The following is a 22,646-nucleotide window of genomic DNA, read 5'->3' as shown; positions in this document are numbered from 1 at the left end:
GATAATCTCAATTTTATCATTTTGAACTCATAGGTAAAAAAATAGCCATTTGCACTGTGTTCCAAACCTGGCTGTGTTGACTTTGCGTTTAGTGCTCCCTAAACACTGAACAAAGTAAAACACATTGACTTGGTTGGCAGCTAATCAAAGCTGAAGCAGATGTAAATTATAATTCTTATTAAAAGTGTTAATACAAATATGTTCATAATGAGACAATAATTTCACAATAATCCACACAATTTTCATCAAACTAGTTTGATTTTATTTAGTGACTTAAAGCCTACTTTGCACACACATTCTAATGCTTTTTCAAGACATCCTTGAATTACATTTTGTAAATGTACATTAGAATAATTTAGCAATAAAGCACAGTTAAAGCCTCACATTCCACACTATTTAAACTGAGCCTGAATCTCCCAGTACAAAGTGGCCAGAAATAACTGCAACTGCAAATCATCAAAGCATACAACATCAAGAATAATCAAGAAGTGCTTAAAACGTCAACCATATCAACACTACCCCACTCTGAACCACTGTTTGGCTTACAACAAAAAAATGTGATTAAAACTGATGAAATTACTGGAAAACATCAGAAACTAAGCAACAACAGAAAAAAATCAATTAGCTGATTTGCTGTAAGAAATATTAAATATGATGCATAATATTAAATATGAATACAGAAAAATAAATATTAAACCAATTATACTAAATACAATAAAAAGATGTCCCTTCACATAAACCAAACTAAGCAATAGGGTTTGTCTATTTAACTTAGGAATGCAAAAACTCCATTTCAACTTTCAATTTAATTTAGATTCCATTCATTGCATAATATACAGTGTGTTAAATTTGATTTATATTTTGATATAAGACATTTTTGGCTAAATTAATGCATACTATATAGTTCGTGCTAAAGTGTCATGAACAATATAAGTAATTTTTTTTAAGTATATCTAACTACAGCACTTTTCTGTCATGTCACTTACATGATAATGACAGTATAATATAATATATTTGAAACTAATTTAAAAAATGTTCAAACTTTGATTTCTGTTACTTACTGTTAACATTTAAAAGCAAAGATTTGTTCAAAAAGGACATTACTGAGATTACTGCAAACACACAGTGTGCAAATAATGCAATATAACTAAGACATTTTGTGAAGAACAAAGTTAAATTGATATTTTTAAACCATAAAAATGCATTCGTTATGGCACAACTTGGAAAATATGATTATAACTGGAATATATTATCTGTTTTCACTTCATGGAAGTGAGTCATGGGATGAATATTCAAACAGTTTTTACTTGAGTTACTTGACACTGAGTTTGTGGTAAACAATAGTTAAAATCCATCACTTTACAAGGAGTATACATAGGAAATCAATTTGGCACAAATAAATCTCAGGAATAAACAAAAGGAGGTGGGGACATCAGGGATAAAAGAAAGAAAGCCCATAATCTAACATCCATCTTAGATTTTAGTAAATAACCTTTACATTTAAATCACACCATTATATACTAATGAAATACATGGGAAAAAAATCAATAAAATTGAATTAATGAATTAAATAATATCCCATCAATACATGAATACTTAACATTTTTTTCAGATGTGTACCACCTTTGGAGTCAGGTGGAATCTTAAATCAGCTTGTACCTCTGATAACAAAAAGGTACCTTAAAGCACTAAATCTATTGTCAGACCCCCTGTGTACGTCTCATGTACGTTCTGCCTGAGAGTGACCAGATCTCTCGGCTACTAACCGGCACTGCACAGACATCATGGCAGCAGAGAATGTAACATTTCTCACAATCTGCAGTCAACAATAATCTCTTTTTAAGTCCATCTGTTCTCATGGACAAGATTGCTGGAGAGGTTTTCTATTTAAGTCTCTGAGTGACATTGGCCAAGGCCACAGCAAATGCCTGTACCGCTGAGAATGGATACTGAAAATCCAGGATGTATGCATTGCCATCGATTCTGCCAAACTGCATTACCTGTAACAGTGTAAAAGAAAAATTACGGGTTAAATGCAGGGTAGATGTTTGTTACTCAAAAGGTATTATGTAAGGAACTTGTTTGTATGGAGCATGTATGGAGCACACTTACACACAGGTGAAGTGTGTAATTTCTTTACCCCAAGTGTCACGAAACAGAATAGCAAAAATACTGTTTTAAAACTGGTTTCCCATCCATAAATAAATAAATAAAATTGCTTACCTGGCGTCCATCAAGCTCAATCTGAAAGTTTTTGGCTGACTCCTGTGTCACCCGTCCTCCAAAGTCAAGCTGGTAAACCTGGGTGGCTTCGTTCCACAATGGCTGCTTGTTGGCCATGACATAAACAAAGCCTTGGCTGCCAAGACTACGATCCTCTCTCTCGTTAGCTTTGCGGCACTTGATTTCCTCAAGTTCATTTGCCATACGCTGATTACGTTTGCTCTTCCATCCTTTCTTGCTGCTCTGGCTTTGGTTCATCAACTCGTCACCACTAATGAAGAGCTCAGGCTCACTCTCTGAGCTGTCCTGGAACTCATTTGAGGTCCTACTCAGTTTCTTGGCCTTGTTCAATGGCTCTTTCTGTCCTTTAGGCTTCTTCTTTTCCCTGCTGCCAAGTCTTGGGCTGGAGATCAGGGAATTGAAGTCAGAGAGAGTGCGACTTTCTTTTTTGGATTTCCCTTCAGAGACTCCGGACATATTGGCCTCTTCTGCCCTACTGTCAAGCCTCTTACGGCCCTTTTTGCTGAACCTCTCTGCTCCTTGTGGACTCTCATTGAGAGAGGACTGATCTTGAAAGCTATCCCCAGATTCTGCGACCACCTCGGAGGTGCTCTGATGGTTCAGGTGTTCAACGGGTGGCGGAGGGGGAGGGAGAGGAGGTGGAGGAGGAGGTGGTGGGGGAGGTGGAGGTGGTGGAGGCGGAGAGAGAACAGGCTTCTCCAGGGCCTGATGGGTCTTACTGGGCAGTGTGGCGGAATGGTCTGGCATGGGAGGGCAAGTGCTATATGTGCTCCAAGGATGCAAGCTCATTGGATGCAGCTGAAGGTTGTTGCAGGAGCTAGCCCCTGGGTACATGGGTGGCAGAGTGCAACAACCTAGATTGGTCAAATTAGCGGGATAACCTGGGGGTAGGACTAATGTTGGGTCTGGTTGGCTGAAAGTGGTAGATGTAACCATGTCATTGGGGCCACATGGTTGTGCAGGACTCTGCAAAGTCTGTAGTTGAGGTCCACCATGCCCTACCATTGTTGGGAAGGGTGAAAGGGATAACTGATAGGCTGAAGGGAGGGTCATAGAATTGGGACTGGGGGAAGGCTTTGTTGAAAGGACAAAAGGTAGCCGGGTCATGTCTAAGTGCTGTGGTTGGCTAAGTATAAATGGTGGTGGCTTATGAGGTGGTCCTGGAGGTCCAGGCAATAAATTTTGCTCTTGAGGTATCCAGAGTTGTTCTGCTGCAGGAGAGTCCCATTGGTAAGGCGGAGGTCGTTTGACTGTTAAATTGACATCCCCTAGTGTTAAATGACGTACTGATTTTTCAAGATGGCAATGCTGACTTAGTGTCTCGTCTTCCGTAAAGGCAGAGTTCACATAGACAGTTCTGTCTCTACTGTGGTCAATGGGACTCAAGAGGTTATATGAGGACTGGGAGGCTAATGGCGATGAACTTTTGGAGTGCACAATTATAGTGCTGTGTTGGGTCCCTTTGCCAGGTGGGAAGTCTTGCCTCACCACAGTTCCTCCAGCAATTCCACTGCTGTTGGTGCCACCACCGGTGACACTTACACTAGTGCTGCTGCTATTACTGCTACACTGAGTGCACGTATACAAAGCCGTGGGTATCCTTGGCTGATAGGAGAGCGTAAGGGAACCGTTCATTTTGGATTTTGTTGGTAGAGTCCTCACTGTGTCCACCATTTGAGAAACCTTCAGGGTCAGTTCCCTTCGATCTCGACGCAAAGTGGTATGAACCAAACTGCTGTCAATCCTCTGTGTAGGACTTCGGATTGTGTTCATCTGGTTGGATGTGTCTGGATATGGTGGTGGGTCTCCGCTTGGTATAGAATATCTAGGCACGGAGAGGCGACTCAGAGTTGCTGAGCTGTACGGCAACTGGACTTTCTTGTTCTCAGACGAAGTTACTTTCAATGTGGCGGAGCTGCCCATTCCTTGAATCCCATAGGAATTTTGGTTCCTTAACAGGCGCCTTCTTGGGCGACACACCTCTTCGACATTTCCGCTGCTGTCAAACGTGGTGATTCTTTCATAGCCTAATGGAGTTGGATACTGAAGCCCAATCGGATGAAGAGAGAATTCGTCCTTAGTTAAACATGGATCTGTTGTCAGCGTAGTGCCATTCTCATTGCTAACAAGAAGACCTGGAGGCGCTGTAGTGGGTGTGGCGACTGCAGCAGATACCACTGTACCTGGGTAAGGTGGTGGAGGGTTTACCTTGCGCATCTGGATCTCAAGAGTGTCAGTTTCAATGAATGACTGTGGTCGTGAGGGAATCTTCAGAGGAAGCACTTGATCTGCTCTATCTGGTGGATGGTCTGGATGAGGAATTGGCGGCATCAGCTGTAACTGATGGAGGGACAGAGTAGCATACCCTGAAGGTGGAGGCTGGATGGTCATTTGCATTTTGAGTTGCTGTTGCATTTGCTGATGCTGTCTTTGCATTTGTTGATGCTGCAGCTGTATTTGTTGATGTTGCTGTTGAAGCTGTTGCTGCTGCTGCCTCATCTCCAGAATTTGCTGTCGAATTTGCTGCTGCTGTTGTTGCATCTGTTGTTGCTGCTGCTGCATTTGCTCATGCTGCAGCTGCAACTGGTGCTGCTGCTGTTGGAATTGTTGTTGATGCTGTTGATGAATTTGTTGTTGATGCTGTTGATGAATTTGTTGTTGATGCTGCTGCACTTGCTGTTGAATTTGTTGCTGCTGCTGTTGCAGTTGCTGTTGTTGTATTTGCTGCTGATGCAATTGCTGCTGATGTTGTTGCAACTGCTGTTGATGCTGCTGTTGTAGTTGTTGATGCTGCTGTTGCAGCTGTTGTTGCAGCTGTTGTTGATGCTGTTGTTGATGCTGCTGTTGCAGATGTTGCTGATGCTGCTGTTGCAGCTGTTGCTGATGCTGCTGTTGAAGTTGTTGTTGATGCTGCTGCTGTGTTTGCAATTGCTGCTGATTCTGCATGTGTTGCTGCTGCAGCGACTGTTGATGCAGCTGTTGTGATTGATGTTGCAATTTCAGATGATGCTGCTGTGGTTGTAATTGCTGTTGATGCTTTGATTGTTGATGGTCTTGTTGTTGTTGTTGTTGTTGTTGTTGTTGTTGTTGCTGACGTTGTTGGTGGGGTTGTTGTGGTAGATGATTTGGAGGAGGAGGAAGAGTTCCACTCAGGATATTACTCATTTCCAGTCCGCTGAATATCACCTGTCCAGGGTTAGAGTACCTGGTCGGCACAGTGTACTGTGCGGTCACGGTGTCCTGACTGTGCTCTGACACAGTTGCATTAGCTGCTGCTGCTGCTGTTGCTGCTGCGGCTGCAGCTGCCGCTGCTGCAGTAGCTGTGGGATTGGTGAGGACATCAAGCTGAATATTCTGATTGGCTAGGAGAGATTGGACAAGGCCTATACTCTGTGTAGGTGACATGGCTTGCGCAGGGCTGTGAATTGGAGCAATGGGAATATTAACTGTGCAAGGAGGATTGTCGGCTGACACTCCAGAAGGTCCCATCACTAGAAATAAGCAAGAACATCTTGCGATAAATTTCTAAATTTTATTTACTTCTTGTCTTAGTCAAGCTATACAGAGACAAAATGTACACAACGTTCCACTGATCTGATTCTTACCAGGTAAATCATCTTCATCTTCACTGAACACATTGGGATTGAAGACTGGGAGACTCATGAAGTCCAAGGAAATTTTACGCACCTCAGGCAAATAGATGGTCATCTGACGAGGTTGCAGGTGCAGCAAACTAGTTTTATAAATAACTGTGACATTATGCATCATTAGTCAAAACATATTTAAAAAACATTAGGATTATTCTTTAAAATAATTATGTGAAAGTGTTGATTTGTATACAAATCCTGACATACCTGCTCCTAAGTTAGCTGGCAAAAAGGAAGCTAGGCCCACAATCTTAAACTTTGTTCCCCAGATGTTAGAGGTGACCTGAGCTAAGTAATTATGCTACAAAGCAAATTGAGTGATAGTTATAGAAAATATTCAAGGTCAAAGTCGGTTTATTGTAATTTCTTTTCAGCAAAGCAGGAGATTAAAGAAAATAAGCTGTCTACTGAGGTCATGGTGCAGAATATGTTGCAAATGCAAAGCAGTGTCCAGTAGACACAGGCAAGAAATACAAACACTTTTCCTATCAATAGCTAGGTTTCCATCCAAAGGTTTTGTTTGTGAAAAAAGGTTTAGCGCATCAAAATGTTTTTCCTCTTTGTCGCCATCTCTGTTCGGTTGCAGTCTCTTTTTTTCTGTAGCCTCTCTAAAGTCTGAAGTCTTTTGCATTTAACAACAGGTGAATCTCCAGTTGTCACTGGTGATTGTCGTTTGAACCTTTCTGGATCCGCCATCAAATTGATAAGTTTAATTATATCAAGTGCTGTGAGAAAAAGCTATAAATCTCCACCTCCAACATCCTCACACACAATATAGCCTACTAGCCGAGACACCCTCTTTATGTGTACAGATGTGACGTAATAAAGCAAACACATGCTTGAATTTCCCGCGGAAATTAAATTTATTATTATTACAAGCTTACCGTTTTTGAATCAGGCTAAGGTGAGCAGTTTTGAACTGATAGTTTTGAACACTGGCTGGTTATGTACTTGCTCAAAAATTTATTTTCGATAATTTTTAACCCAAAAAAGTTATGGACTGCAGCTTTAAGCAAATATACCATTTAAAAAAGTGAAATATAGGCCTACACAAATAAAAGCTGCACCTGTCACAAAAATTTGCTGAACTCTGAAACCAATTTGAATGATCTGAATATGCGCCACGTCAAACCGCGGCTGGCTTGACTGCATGTTCAAGGCTTACGTTAAAGATATGCCCGAACATTGTACTGCCAACCCTTTTTATGGACCGTAAAATTCTGCATAGGATACAGGACAAATGCTGCCCTGTTTCCAAAGTTCCATCACATAAAGGCTGTTACATGCAGTCCTGTCAGACCAGCAGTCTCACTTCCTAATATTTACAAATTTAGGCTTATTATTCGTGAAAACAGTAAGCAGTGAACTGGCGAATTCCAATTGTCTCATTACTCTCTGCATTTTACAAAAAATTGGGATGCGAAAGATACGATATAATTTGCGATATACACAAAATGATGTACGGAAACGACTCAGGGGCAGATTTTTTTGCAATACAACAAAACTTATGCGACAACGCATTTTTTTAGGGATGACGTCATTACGCACACCATTTTATCGGTAAAAGGCCAAGTGGATGGAAACTTGGCTAATTCTAGGCAAGTAGATTAATATAAAATAATTGCCAAAATGAACTTGCAAATAAGATGTTAAGTACCTCACTAAAGCCATCAACTGAAAATTCCCTTCGAGAAAGACTCGGAGATCGAACTGGAGGCTTCTTTGGTAATCTAGGAGACCTAGACATTTCTTGAGATGTTTGGGCAAGTTTGGGAGACTTTCTTGATTCCATATTAATTCTAGACATAAAAACAAATATGAAAAAAAAAGACAATTAAATGAAATGTTTTCTTTTATTTATTATCAAGTCAAAAGTTGTTGATTTGTTAAGTAAATATTTGACAGAAATGTGCTGTAATGCGTTTTGTAAAGGTTGTGATGAACAAACATTTCTGTTATGTTTCAGGCACCCTGTAATATTGTGTGAAGTTTATATTCAACAGTACCTTATATGTTTAGAGTACCTAGGAAGCTTAGGAGACCTGTTTCCTCTGGAAAGTTTTGGCGACTTTCGTCCAACCCACTCATCGCTCAACTCAATATCGCTTGAATCTGAGCAGTTACAGCTGTCAGTCATATACGAGATCATGCCATTTACACAGACCTCATCTGAAAGACAAAATTAAATTAAAGATGTGTGAAATCAGCTGTCAAGACAAAAAAAAATGCATTTAAGCATTATGCTTAACAAGTAAATGGGTTTAAAGGTCACCTATTAGGCTTTTTTATTTTACCTTTCCTTTAATTTGTATAGCTGTTTGTGCATGTAAACAATCTGAAAAGTAGTACATGCCAAAGGAGTTAATCTCTCCAACAGAAAAAACCTTCCTGAAACACCTTGTATGTAGTCCTGCTATTAGTTTTGCGACTTAGCTACGTCACCATGTTACACATGTGCATAATGCCCGCCTACTGATTGCTTTGACCTGCCCTCAAAGAACAGCTGGGTAAGTGATCTCACTATAACCAGGAGCCACTTTCTTTTTCTCGCGACGAGGGCAAAAAAAACAACAACATTGTATGGACTTCAAATAGTGACGCCATAGTTACTACAGATATGATACTGTTTACAACTGCTCATGAAGCCTCGGGAGCTGAAACCCGATTATGGTGAGGGGGGTTACGTTTCCAACACACTCTAAGCGGATGACCAATCAGAACAGAATGGGTCAGCTGACCAATCAAGAGTGCTTTTTCGGAAAGGTGAGCTTTAAAGAGACAGACATTAAAACAGAGATGCTGCGTCCCAATTTGCCTACTTCTACTATGCTCTTAAAATTATGTATGTTTTTATGAAGAAAAAGTACATACTTTTGTTTGTGTAACAGAAGAGTAGACAAACCTTGGGACATACTACTTCATCATAACTGTGTCTTTAATGGATCGCTTTGCCGTTTAGTAGTATGCATACTGTCAGCGTTTAAACTGCCCTGTCAGTCATCGTGTCACAGTTAAAATCCTCCAACATTCAATTTAATATTTAATTTCCTACCGTTTCAGAGAGAAATGTAGTAGCACGGTGATCTGCCAGTCGTTGGTCTTTCATGTGGAGAACTCTCCTCGTGTGTTTGCATAATGATGCATTTAAGTTACTAAATTACCAAATGTATCTTTATAAACGTTCACAATGCTGTTGCAGATGTAACATTATGTGGATATAACATTGAATAAAAAATATATTGTCTTCAGGTTAGAGACGGATTAATCACTCAAACCCTTTATCTAAACCTCTCTACTTACCTCTAAACTCTCTAACCGGCGGACTCGCACACCTGCCATGTTTGTAGTTTTTAATACTTTTTATTAGTGTTTGTAGTTCTAATTGATTTCTAGTCCAACGCTCAATGGTTTTTGGGCAATATTAGCAGTTAGAGCGTACACAGATCTGCACTTAGACCATCTGGGTATCTTTGGAATACTCATTTCAACATACTACGATTTGGGACACACTAATTCTAATTTCGAATACTATTTAGGACGAATAGTATGCGAATTGGGACACAGTACGAGTTTCAGGCAGAGGGTGAAAAGAGGTGCTGCAGCAATGTACAGTATGAAAAAAAAAAAAAATTTTTTACTTTAAATCATGAAAATGTATTCTAGCAGACCCCAAAAATGAAATTATAAACTTGTAAATAAGCATAATATGAGCACTTTAAAGAGTCATGAGCAATAGTGCATAAATACCTGCTTTACCATCCATTTTTGGGTCCATAATGACAAACTCTGGTCGCAGTTTGCTAATGCGACGGCCCTTGAGAATAGGCACCAGGCCTCCCAGGTGTTCCAGATAGAGGGTGTAACAGGGGCCTCCAGCCTCTGGGTTCTCCTCTGAACGTTTCATAGTGCAGTGCAGCCGTTCATTCCCTGCTGTGGGATAGCTCACAAAATCTCTAATGTTGTTCGGATCAGGGATTGGGGGCTTGTGATATGAAAAAGATTATGCATTAATCCATATATTAGCATACATCAAACTGTGAATACTTCACTTGCTGCTTCGGTACCTTGATCGTTGGAATGAATGCCGTGGTAACGTAGGAACAGAGGAGTGAAGGCATGTTGAGTTTTCCTACATCTCTCTCCTCTTTAAGAGCGCTGGCAATGCCCTGCTGACAGAGAAGCTGCAGGCTGGCCACACGGTGCTCCACACGCACTACATACAGGGCTGGTCCACAGGCCAGAAACAGCCGCGAGTCTCTGTGACCCCAGCAAATAGTGGTGATGGGCCTCTAAAACCAAAAGATATTTAGATTATACATAGTTTATGTATAATTTATGCAAACATCAATATGAGATTAAAAATTGTGTTGTATATACTTGAAGCAAAAACAGCTGATAACCAATTGTCTACAGTATATGCATGCATTGCCATACTGTTTATTCATACAGTTTACACATAAAAAAGGTTTATACAAATAGTAAATATGTATGTTTAAATAAAACATTTAATTTTAAAAATATAATTTTTATCATTTATTCCTGTGATTGTAAAGCTGAATTTTCAGCATCATTACTTTAGTCTTCAGTGTCACATGATCCTTCAGAAATCATTCTGAGCAATAAACATTTTGCTTTATATCAATGTTGAAAACAGTTTTGCTGCTTAATATTTTTGTGAAAACCTTGATGAACTACCTTCAAAAGTTTGGGGTAAACAAGACTGACATTAAAGACATTTATAATATAACAAAATATTTTTATTTTAGAAAAAAATAAGTTTTCAACATTGATAATAATAATAAGAAAATTTGTTAATAATTTAATACCAACAATATTTGATTATTAGAATGATTTCTGAAGAATTATGTGACACTGAAGACTGGAGTAATGATGCTGAAAATTCAGCTTTGCCATCACGGGAATAAATGACATTTTAAATATTAAAATAGAAATAGAAATATTTCACAATATTACTGTTTTACTGTAACATCACATAACTGTCACATAAATACAGCCTTGGTGAGCATAAGAGACCTCTTTAAAAACAGTTTAAAAAAATATTGTGTGTATTATATGTTCAGATTGATAAATGATGATTGGTCACAGCTCACTTGGGCTGGAGTCTCTAAAGTGTATATATGTTCCCCTTGGACATTGTAAAACTTGACAAGGGCGTTCCTCATTAAGGAGGCACAGGCTGAGTCAGCGGGTAGACCGTGTCTCTCCATCCCGGCCACTGCCAGCAGGTCTCCCTGAGAGCACCACTGTACCTCCACATCTGGAAAAAAAAAATTCGGTCCAGTCAGATTACAACATGTTATATAGCTCTGTCATAATGAATCAACATTTATGATGTGTCATTAAATGGTTGAAAGGACCATTTTGGGTTATTTTTACTGAATAACACTTAAGGAGTAAACAGAAGTTCCTCAACCAAGAAAAGTAGCCGTACTTTAAAATGACGATTTACGCATTTTTATTATTGCAAGCATTTAATATATGTCCAGCCTGCTGCTAAACCTCCATTATAGGTGGATTTACTGTAAATGTTAATAGACAATATTGTCTAGGTAATCAACAGCATGTCATAGATGTTGAAAATAACTTATTCTGTTAATTATAACCCAGTGGCAGTAAAAAAACACATACTTAGCAATTCATTTATTGCAAGAACAGCAGGGTTTTACCTTTCAGTCCTGAGCGTATGATGTTAGGTGAAAGGTCATCATAGTTGTTCATTAGACTAATGTCTCCTGATATGAAGCTGACCGTGAGCAGTGGTTTGAGATTTTGCACTTGAAAGGAAACATAGTTTTACAGTTAATAACATTGAAAAAAAAAGTCAAATACACATTACTGCAATCAAATATCCTTAAAAATGTATAAAATGTTCTATACCTTTAAAAGGTTTGAAGTAGTTTTTTTTTTTGTGGCCATTTAAAAAACTGTCTAAGTACTGATGCTTGGAAAAACCCAGGAAGGCCTCACTTTCTTCCATTAATGGATGATGTATGAATACACATGTCTTCAAAACCTATAATGTAATCTCAAAGAGTTTGTAATCTCCAAGAAACCCAAGAACCCTATACAGTGAAAAATAGTTTTTGATACTGTGGAATAAGCTTTACCATCTTAGAACCATGGAAGAAGCTTTCTTTAAAGGTACCTTTGTTCATCTTCAGAACACAAATTAAGATATTTTTTATGAAATCTGAGAGATTTCTGATCCCTCTGTAGACAGCAACATCATTACAACTTTCAAGGCCAAGAAATGTAGTAAAGACATCGTTAAAATAGTCCATGTGACTAAGTGGTTCAAATGTAATGTTATGAAGCGACGAGAATATGTTTTGTGCGCAACACCGCCGCAAAAAAAGAATGACTTTTTTCAACAAATCTCTTCTCTTCCACGTCATTCTCCTACGCCGTTGACGTAGATTAAACAGTGCAGCTAACGCCGGCTCATTATTTGCTAGCTCCTGCGTCAGCATCATGCGTATGTGTCGTGGTGCTCACGTGACCAGCGTCGGCCAATAGTGAGGCGGCATTCTGGCATAGAACCAGGAAGCGCGCACTGTTTACACTACGCAAATAGCGTAGGAGATCTGACACAGAAGATAAGAAATTTTTGAATAAAGTTGTTATTTTTGTTTTCTTTTTGCACACAAATATAGTTCTTGTCACTTCATAACATTACATTTGAACCACTGTAGTCTCATGGACAATTTTAACGATGTCTTTACTACCTTTCTGAGCCTTGAAAGTTGCAATGACGTTGATGTCTATAGAGGGATCAGAAAGCTCTCAGATTTCATCAAAAATATCTTAATTTGTGTTGCGAAGACAAACGAAGGTCTTAGGGGGGTTGGAACGTATGAGGGTGAGTAAATGATGACAGAATATCCCTTTTTGGGTGAACTATCCTTTTAAGAGTATAATGTACCTTGAGCTGGAGTAGAGTCATCAGAGTCTGTATCACTCTCAGTGCTGTCCTCCACCAGGAAGTTCGGGCAGTTCCAGGACATGCTGACTATGCCATCTGACTCATGCAGCAGAACATGGGCAAGCATACGGCCGTGGCAGTCCATCACTATGACTTGCCCGTCTGCTGTTCCAAAAAGCACCTAGGGAGAATAAACGAATGCAAACACCAAATTAGGGAAATCGGGCATTAGTCCAAGGGAATCGGTCCAAGTCATGTGTTGACAACAAATGCCTTTCAGACCGTTTCCTTCAATCCGATGATGCCAAACCAAAAGGTTACCTGCTGGTCATCAGGTGTCCAGATTCCACAGGTGATCTGGCTCTCCAAATTGATCTCAGATGACCAGTGTCTCTGACCACTGACTGATCCCACCAGGACAAAACCATCCCTGTAGGCGATTAAGGCCTGTGTACCATCATGTGACCAGGTGAAGTCACTCACCTAGACAACAAACCACTTGTTCATTAAGCAGTTCATGTTAGAATAATAGCTGTTTTTTTTTCTTCTTATTGCTAAATAATTAGCATTTTTAATTAGCAGGAGTTTCATTAAAAGATACAAAATATAATCATCCATTTTGAAACATAATGGGCCCTATCTTACACCCGGTGCAATGCGGCGCCAGGCGCAGCGCAAGTGTTCTTTGCTAGTTTCAGCCCGACGCAGTTATCATTTTCACGTCCTGTGTCACGTTGGTTAAATAGCAAATGCATTTGCGCCAATTTGTGCGCCCATGGGTGTTCTGGTCTGAAAACGAGGTGTGTTCTGGTGCATTGTTGGCGTGTTGCTATTTTGAGGCAACTGAAATAGACTTCGCCATTGACCAACTGACACCTGGTCTAAAGTCAATGGCGCAATATTTTTTTTGTTATATAAAGAGTGCGTTAGTAATGTGCGCCTATAGGTGGGTCCACAAGTACAATTTGTCCCGTAGATGGTTAACCTCGTGCACGAGCAGATCCGTTTCCTCGCTAGAGAAGTGTTCAGTTTTTCCGCTTGCAAATTCCACCATGTAAATAGCGAATCCGCCATGGCACGAGCGCAACTGGCTTTTAAAGGGAATGGGAGATGAGACTCTGACTGGTTTATTGCACGTTACGCCCAAAACACACCCATTACTCATTAAGAGAATAGGGACAACCCTTTTAGGCCCCGTCCACACTACTGCGTTTTCGTTTAAAAACGGAGACCTTTTGCTACGCGCTCGGCTCTATGATTGGGTGTCATCAGTCATGGAGTATACAGAGGTAATATTCAGTACCAGTAAACTTCACCCGCTGGAACAGTTTCAGTTAGAGTAATAAACTGCCGCGTCTCAGGCGCGGCTCGCGCGGTAAACGCATGCATGCTAGAAGAAATAGAACCGACGCCTATTTTTTATGCGACACGCAAGTGTGCTGGAAGCGTTTCCAGGCTAAATAGAATAGGAAAAGATGTTTATATGTCATTTTGACACAAATACATATTAATAAATGACATTTTGATGTTTGAAAGCATTTTTTTACAGTCTATGTTTGAAAGTCTCTAGGTTTACACCGGCACGCGCATGCCCAGTGTTGGTGAATGGTCACGTGATCCGCGTTTTCAGTCGTTTTAATGTGGACGGAGATCAATTCTAATACGCAGCTAAAACGCTGGTGTGGACGGAGATCGTATTCGTTTTAATTCTCCGTTTTTAAACTAAAACGCAGTAGTGTGGACGGGGCCTTAGACCATTTTTTCCATTGTTAAACCAGCAAAAGTGGTTTCGGACACGCCCTAAGTGCACTTGTGCCATGCGCTTTAGACCATGCGTTTTTAGATCATTAAAATAGGGCCCAACATATATTTATGCATTTACTAAATAACTCGATTTTTTGTCGATTTTTCTGTTTTTCTAACAGTGAGTAATTATGGACATCTGCACCCCAATGATGAATGACAAGGAAAGGAAAATAATAGCAATTAATTTAATTATTATACCATACTTTATTTACATCTTACGTAGTAAGCAGTACGTAGCAGTAAATATACATACCTGAGCACCTCTGTCATTCACCAGCTCTACAGACCATCTTCCTTCATACTGGATCCACACAAATATCCCTCCCTCCATGTCACATGTTGCAAGCTTCTGAAACGGTTCATTCCACCTAACAAGGACAACCTGTACAAGAACAGCACCATGGGAATGAAATTCTAGGAGAAAGAGTGCATGATACTCTTGCATAGGATGGAAAATTCAAAACTAGCCTTTTTTGATTTATGAAAATAATTCTTTCTGAATAAACGTGCATGGTAGGTAAGGAGATAATGAGATAAATTAAGTAGTATTCGGATGGTCAAGTGAGCTCAGTTTACATAGAATAAAAAAATCTGTTTCTAGTCCACTGGTTTTACTGGGTCTAATATGAGTGTACATCATTTTAAACAGATTTATTAAAACATACACTGTAAATTATCGTAATTTTGAAGGTAAAAGACTAAAAAGCTACCTATTAATTGGTTAACGGTAGGTTCTATGCGGTGAAAAGCTACAATACATCTAATGGGACTTTTCAGTAAAATACTGTAAAGTGTACAGTTTTTGGAAGTGAAAAGAACACTTCCAAACACTTCTTATAATTTACATTAAAAAAAGAAACATAAATTGACATTCCCAGAATTATCTGTGTGACAGCACACATTGAAGTTTTCTTCTTAGTTTTTTACATCTTATGTTGTTAAATTAATATTTATTACATTATTTTAGTGTTAACATGATAGTGTTTTGTATTTGTGTGCATGACACTGTGTGCACTTTCTACACATTAGTATTTACCTCAGCTTGTGGAAAAGCTACTTGTGATGAACTTTGACTCATCATGTGGCTTTTAAGGTGGTTGTCAAGGGTAAAAACAGATTTTATATATACAGTATATATAATATATATATATTAACATTATTTCAGTTAATGAAATATAGATTTATGGTAAAAAAAGAAAGATTTTTCTTTTCTTTATTTGCTTAGGTTTAAAGTGTAAAACATTACTTATTACACCTTTAAAGCTCGCCAAAATTTAAACCAAAAGAGAGCAGTTGTTGGCAAAACAAAAATCTGAAGAAGAGGGGAACTCCCACCTCACTGTTATGACCCCGTAAATTGAAGTTGATTCTTTGTGGGGTATTTCTGTCCCTTCTACAGTGACTGGACGTGAAGGTGACGCCCACAACACCCCTGGCGTTCCCAGTGGCCAGCCAGCCCTCCTCATAGTAGCGTCTCCTGCACACCGGCTTCTCCTTCTCACTCTTGGGAACTCGCCCTTTCCATGAGAGGCAGAGGATGTTGGAGTCACTGCAGAGGACCGGACCATGTTCCACCGCAGCCAACATCCCTACAGACTGAGCAGGCTACATGAAGGAGAGGCAGTTAATATTTACATTACTGTAAAACACTTGTATAATCTGCAATGTCATTTTTAATGGTCGCTGATACTAAACTACATTAAAAATGTGCATATTCATTCTGTATAGATGGGTTGTTAGGCTAGGCAAGATTATTTCATTTTCGGCACATCAGTATTTTCACCCAAAAATAGTTTTAAGCCATTTTACTTATATCTTTTGTTATAATGTGTCAGAAGAAAATATCAGTTTACATTTCCAAATGTTCCTTTTGCCATTAATTGTAACAATCCAGTGAGATTTTTGTATGCACAAGGAGTCTGACAACAGCCGGTATGACCTGATCTCATAATCACTGAGTCTGTCTGTGATTACATGAAGAAACAGGAAAAACTGAGACAGATTAAATCCAGAAGAACTGCAGGAACGTCTCCAAGACGCCTGTAGAAACCTTCCTGCAAAACTACTTGAAAAACTATGTGCAAGTGTTCCTGGACGAAAGCTGTTTTAAACGCAAAGGGTGGTCACACCAAATATTGGTTTGATTTAGTTAATAGAAGTTAATTAATCAATTAAATCTATTTATGATATTATTTTTGAAAGCATTCTCACTTTAGAGCATTTTTACACAAGTGTCTAAAACCTTTCACAGTAATGTAGCTTTGAAGGCAGCTTTCTTCAAGTGTCTTGGAGACGTTGTCGCAGTTCCTCTGGATTTAGTCTGTCTCAGTTTTTTCATGTAATCACAGACGGACTCGATGATGGTGAGATCAGATCATACCGGCTGCTGTCAGACTCCTTGTGCATAAAAATATCTCACTGGATTATTACAATTAATTAATGTTTGGAAATGTAAATGATATTTCCTGACACACAGCAAAAGATAAGGGGGGGTGGGTGTTGAAATATAACGTGCCTAAGACTTAGACTTTTGCAGAGTTATATATTGTTTTATATTTCTGTCAGGACCACTATCATCAAATACGATTGACAATTAGCATACAGTTAGGATTGGTGGTCTGGTTCTGTTCTGGGTGAGAACTCCCTGTGCATCATGCAGCCTAGCATGGATAAGAGCAGGGAGAGCAGCAATAACCCCCCTTAGGGTAAACAGAACAGAACCAACATGAATGTATAGCAGATATCATTAATTCAAGATTTTAAAGTACAACATAATTCGAGAATTTATTCTGATTCAAGGGGAAACAGAATGCCATACTGACTGGACGAGAGGAGGAGCTGGGGATGGAGGAGGGTAATTAGCTCCTGAGAAACGCGATAGCTGCTGATAATACTGAAGGAGCTTATATATGTATACAGTGATAGGCGTCGTATTCCTATAGATAGACATGTATCAGCTGAGTGTCAGCTGATGCGAGCTTGACAAACGTGACCTGCCAGAACTGATGCTGATATTTTACAGTTCACTCAACATGCAAAGAGAAATGTAAGACATTAATAGGTTGATTTGAAAATGATCAGCCATTTTGAAAATTATATTCATTTTTTTCAATTCACATTAGGGTGGTCCTTATCAAGTCCAATTTTTTTTTGTGCAAAATGTTAGTGTCTTAACCTTTTAAACTGTTCCTTTTAACTTCAATATTAGAAATATGCAAAAATGTTGACAAAAAAAATGATATTTAGAGGTAGCTCAATCATGTGGAAGATTGCCTATGTTAAGCTGTGCGGCGTTATTGTGATATGCAAGTAATATTAAAAGTTGCTGCAAATGAACTACTTTGACCATTGCATGGTTGCCTGTGCCTCCTGATAATCTGCTTGATTCGGCCAAAGTTCCGGGTCAATTTCAAGGAACGTAATGTAATTTTTTAAACCAAAAAAATGTGCTCTAAACCCAAACAATAACCAAGGTGATCATCAATAGAAATATGTATTGATTCCACCAGGAAAGGTAAATCTGCTAAACCGGGTCATGGATGGATTAATTTGGATTTAGTTTCTACAATAAGTAAACTGAGATATGTATCTAAAATACATATTTAGGAATATATGGTGCATTAGATGCTTTTATGTTGGTTTTTTTTGGAATTTTACTAGCCAGGTACAATACCAAATCATCTGTTTTTACGAAAATCATCAAAATCTCAGAAAGTTTAAAGCTATTGAGCTACCAGTAATTATTATGTTACTGCCATAAAAATTGGCATGCTGTATTTTCTTATATAAAGGAACAATTTGAAGGGTTAAGAGTATGACAACTGGAGACTTTAAAAATAAGGACCACCCTAATTCACATTAGTGATACTAGTGGAACAGAAAGAACACTTTACCTTTAAATAACCATGTGGTGGGACAAATACATTTTTAAAGGTACAAACTTTCCTTGTAATTTCTCAATTAATACAATAAGCCTAAACATGCATAATAACTATAAAATAATTAGAAAAATGTTTTTGTATAATAGTTTCAGGTGGAATGTGACTTGAAAATGTAACAACGGACTACTGTATTTGACATTAAGTGTCTAAAATAAACTACAAATGTATTAAAGAACATTATTTCAGTGCAGCAGAAAATATTATCATGGAATGCATGAAAATCTTATTTTTCTGGAAGTACTCACCTCTTCATAGTCCCTGGACATTATTAGTCCGAATTCCGTCTTTGAAGGAGTGCTCCATTTTGCTTGCTTATTCAAAAAAAAAAAAAAAAAGTGCACTACAACCTGAGAATGCTTAACTGCAGATGTGTCTTAAGAAAGAGTGTGTCTGAAATCAGGCCATTATAGTCTGTGACTAATGCACATCATGAGGAATCCAATTCATTCTATTTCTGTTCAATAAAGGGATGCAAATTTGATCTAAATCAAATCAAGGCCCATTGCAGTTTATCTTCATTATACAAAACCAGTTTTCAGCCTTTGGTATTCCAGGATTTCTATGCAAAGAGAAAACACACACACACACACACACACACACACACACACACACACACACACACACACACACACACACACACACAAATGTATTGAGAAAGAATAAAGCATATGACACTAACACAGAAACAGATTACAGCATTTGCAGATTGAAGGGCAAGAACAAGCCACCTATGAGACAAGCGCTGCATGCAGAATCATTTAAAGACATTTCATTTCTCTGTCTGCACCCACACTTGAGTTGACATTGGTCCCTCATTACGTCACGGGATGTTTAAAGCCCCTGCAATTCAGGTTTATACTAAGAATAACGCTGCAGAAATTATGCATCGAAGCATCAGTACAAAAAAGACGAGCAAACGCGCAAGAAACATACAGAAAAATCATGCACAACTAAGGATGAGGCAGCTCGCAGGCGTCATGGCAACAGGGATGTGATGATGGCTGAATTTTAATGACACCCAGCCTAAGACTTCATAACTGCATTTATTCTCATTTCAAATAGAAATATTCATTTATAGAATGCGTTTGATGCGCTGATAAAGATATATGAAATTTCGTTTACAACATAATCTCAATGTTAATTGCTATAAAAATAAAAATAGCCATTTAGGGCTTCCAGATCAGAACTGGCTCAGTTTCCCACATCTGATTAAATAAGAATTGTGGCAGGTGATTAAGCTGGATGCAGTTTCAAATAAATCCATCAACTATGGTTGCCACCTACACTCGTGATATAATTACACAACGATCAAGGATACAACATTGACTATTATTGTGACATTCCAAATAAATCAAATGTGAACAATGTGAACCAAAAAGAAAACAATTCATTCGAGTAATAAAATAAGAATTCTGCATTCATTTCTACCAGCAAACTCACCTCTACCAACTCGCTCTCAATGCGTCTAAATGCTTGCCAGATGCTCATGCTGGATTTTACCCCAAAGCACATTAAAGTCATGCAGTGAGACGCAGTGCATTGGCGCAAAAGAACCCTTGAATGAGGGATTTTTCGGCGTGCGAAGGCAACCCGCGCTCTGACGGAATGGTGCTTTGATCACATGGCCCACAACCCCATCCAGAATAGTTTACAACAAATGCGGTGCACGAGCAAACCAGACTGATATAAATCACCAATCTTCATTCCTATTTAGTCATACGTATTAAGATTCAGGAATTTGCGAATAATATTAAGCTTCACTGAGAAAATAAAGCACGGATTTCAAAGACTGTTCAATTAAAGCACGCTACTAGAAAAACGATTCAGAACGCTGCATGTCTTTCCTTTCATCGCCCAAAAGTGATTATTTTGCTCAATTTACTGTTTTCTCACGCATTTTCTATAAAACCTATTTAATAAAGTTGCTATTGATACTGTTCACCACAGTTTGTTTAGCTTTTTGTTCGTTTTATGCCAAAAGGTGGCAACAGACAGGTGTTTTAAAGGAGTCATTGAATCAAACGACTCGTTAAAACGCCGACCTTTTTCACGACCAAAACACGCGATTTACCCACAAATTACATTAAAAATATCTATCTAGAGATCTATCTTTCTCCATCAATATTCTCCAATTCATGACTTTCATCAAGATGTTGTGTAAAAACACAACTGCCTAAATGAGATAATGTTCAGTTGGTTCACGAATGAAATGTATGTCAAAACACAGAATTCGTTCAGTGAAAGAGGCGTATCGGTTTAGTAGTCCAACCAAGGAAATTCTCCTTCACTGCCCACAGTCAAAGGCTATTGACTCCTACTACAGTCAGTCTTAAGGACCCTAAAGCAGTAGGCTACTTCAAAGGGAGCGACTTCAGTCAGTGTTCAGTCTTAAAAGATTCGTTCAAAACACCAAGAGTTTGAACCAAACTAACCACTACGATACAATAAGTGTCCTACAAATACAAGACTGTGTACTTAAAGGTTTTATTTTTTTTGCAATAACATGCATAAGTCCCCACAACCTGACAGATGACAATGAAATATAGGTGTTCAGACGTCTTTTACAGACTTTGTAAGCCACAGACTATTTACCTCAGAGCTCATAATTAGTGTGTCCTGAAACTTTATTTGTTATAGCCTACCAAAAAACCTCTTGAAACCTTTTCTTCTGAAACCCATGTTGTGCATGTACTGATTCTGTTTTCTATTAGTGAAAAGTAATTTGACTAGCACTTATTTCACTTGTTTCCTTTACTCAGGCAGTTTGCAACAAGGCTCAGGACTCAAGAGAGACACTTCACTTTCGTCTCAGGAAAGACAGAACAATACCATATTGAAGAGATTCCCAGGAGGCGCTCTGCTGTTTCTGCTGTTCCTAGTGTATGGTTTACTTTTGTAGACAAAAATAAGCATACAATGTTCCTTCACTTTTGTATGTAGATGTATTTTGCCATGTACTTACTTTGGTAGGCTATATGAATACGGGAATCATTCAGTGCCATGGTCTATGTCAAAGTACACATAGTTTTAGACAGCTATGTTTCACATTGACCAAGAATGTTGTATACTGGGTGACACTCGCTACACTTTACAGTAAGGTTACTTTCTGTAACATTAAAGTCACCATGAAATCAAAATGGACAGTTTTTTTTAATGGAAAATTGCAGTATTTATTATACACAATATACATCATTATTTTTAAATTCATGTTCCCTCGTAATTTCTTATCAAAATAACTTCCCTTCCCTCTTGGAGCAAAATCTTTTCTCTGATGATGCGTTTACTGGCCTGAAGGCGGGACAACCTGTCACTCACATGAGATCGACCAATAGCAAACCACATCTATCCAATCAATTACCCATGACAAAATGAAGTCCCGCCCTACATTGCTTCTGAGAATGCATTAACTAACAGGACCTTATCGTAAAGTGTTTCTGTTCTTATGAAGATAACGAGTCAAATGAGTGTCTGTATAGGATAAATCAGATCCCTTCTCAAATCAGAGCAAGGCTTGAGTTCATGTTTTGGGATTTATGTGCAATCCTTAGTCTCTTGTCACATGCAGTCAGGGACAGGTCTCTTGAAAGATGTGAATGACGCTGTCATATGCAGGTGGTGGAGTCTGTCTGGGTAGAAATCCTCTTAGACTGCCCTTCCCCAGCCAGAAAGACTCTGCTGGTTCTGTACTAAATGGATCTGTGATGTTAGGAATTAATGCAACTTGGTTATCATCCTCTGTTTCATCACTAGTCTTGTTAGTCTTTTTTGGTGGTGGCCGAAAAGTGGCGTTCAGAAAGCTGGGGCTTCTGCCCAACAGCTCATTGGGGTCTACGGAGGTCTGTCTGTGGAGGTTTAAAGTCGTTCTTCCCGCATATTCACTGTTCTTGTCAAAACCGTGACTCTTGTATTGTCTGAGGTGACAGCGTTGATTACGTGAGCCTTTCGATTCTGATGGCTGGTCTTGACGTCTGGTGATCCTGACCGAAGCCCTCCGTCTTGACATCCATGTAAGGAGTAGGAAAATCAAGATCCCGATGAGCAGACCCATCAGTATTGACAAGCAGA

At 38.9% G+C, this 22,646-nt stretch overlaps 2 protein-coding genes across 3 annotated transcripts in view; both read right to left on the bottom strand.

Annotated features, from left to right (window-relative positions):
• Positions 1-243: 243 nt before the first annotated feature.
• tulp4b (TUB like protein 4b) lies at positions 244-20,074 on the bottom strand. 2 transcript variants are annotated; one of them, XM_079853933.1, is made up of 16 exons: positions 20,022-20,074; positions 18,827-19,140; positions 15,976-16,245; positions 14,894-15,022; positions 13,156-13,317; positions 12,835-13,015; positions 11,579-11,686; positions 11,003-11,169; positions 9,956-10,180; positions 9,639-9,873; positions 7,898-8,060; positions 7,549-7,690; positions 6,099-6,192; positions 5,850-5,993; positions 2,224-5,735; positions 244-2,000 (listed from the first exon to the last, which is right to left on the bottom strand). In XM_079853933.1, exons 2-16 carry the CDS (start codon positions 18,845-18,847, stop codon positions 1,884-1,886), a joined length of 5,670 nt encoding a protein of 1,889 aa, XP_079710059.1. In that variant the 5' UTR covers positions 18,848-19,140; positions 20,022-20,074; the 3' UTR covers positions 244-1,883. The 2 variants fall into 2 exon arrangements, with proteins under 2 accessions (XP_079710059.1, XP_079710060.1); XM_079853934.1 differs by having other exon boundaries at positions 7,916-8,060.
• Positions 20,075-21,054: 980 nt separating this feature from the next.
• The window catches only part of myct1b (myc target 1b), a 1,892-nt gene continuing 300 nt past the window's right edge, over positions 21,055-22,646 (bottom strand). The window contains exon 2 of the mRNA XM_079854003.1: positions 21,055-22,646. This exon is cut by the window's right edge and continues 18 nt beyond it. Coding sequence (XP_079710129.1) covers positions 22,147-22,646 — 500 coding nt within the window. The 3' untranslated portion in view covers positions 21,055-22,146.

This window comes from Squalius cephalus (genome assembly GCF_949319135.1).
Source record: "Squalius cephalus genome assembly, chromosome: 20".
Lineage (NCBI taxonomy): Eukaryota > Metazoa > Chordata > Actinopteri > Cypriniformes > Leuciscidae > Squalius > Squalius cephalus.
Note: the sequence above shows the minus strand (reverse complement) of the source record. Positions and strands in the feature narration are given on the sequence as shown.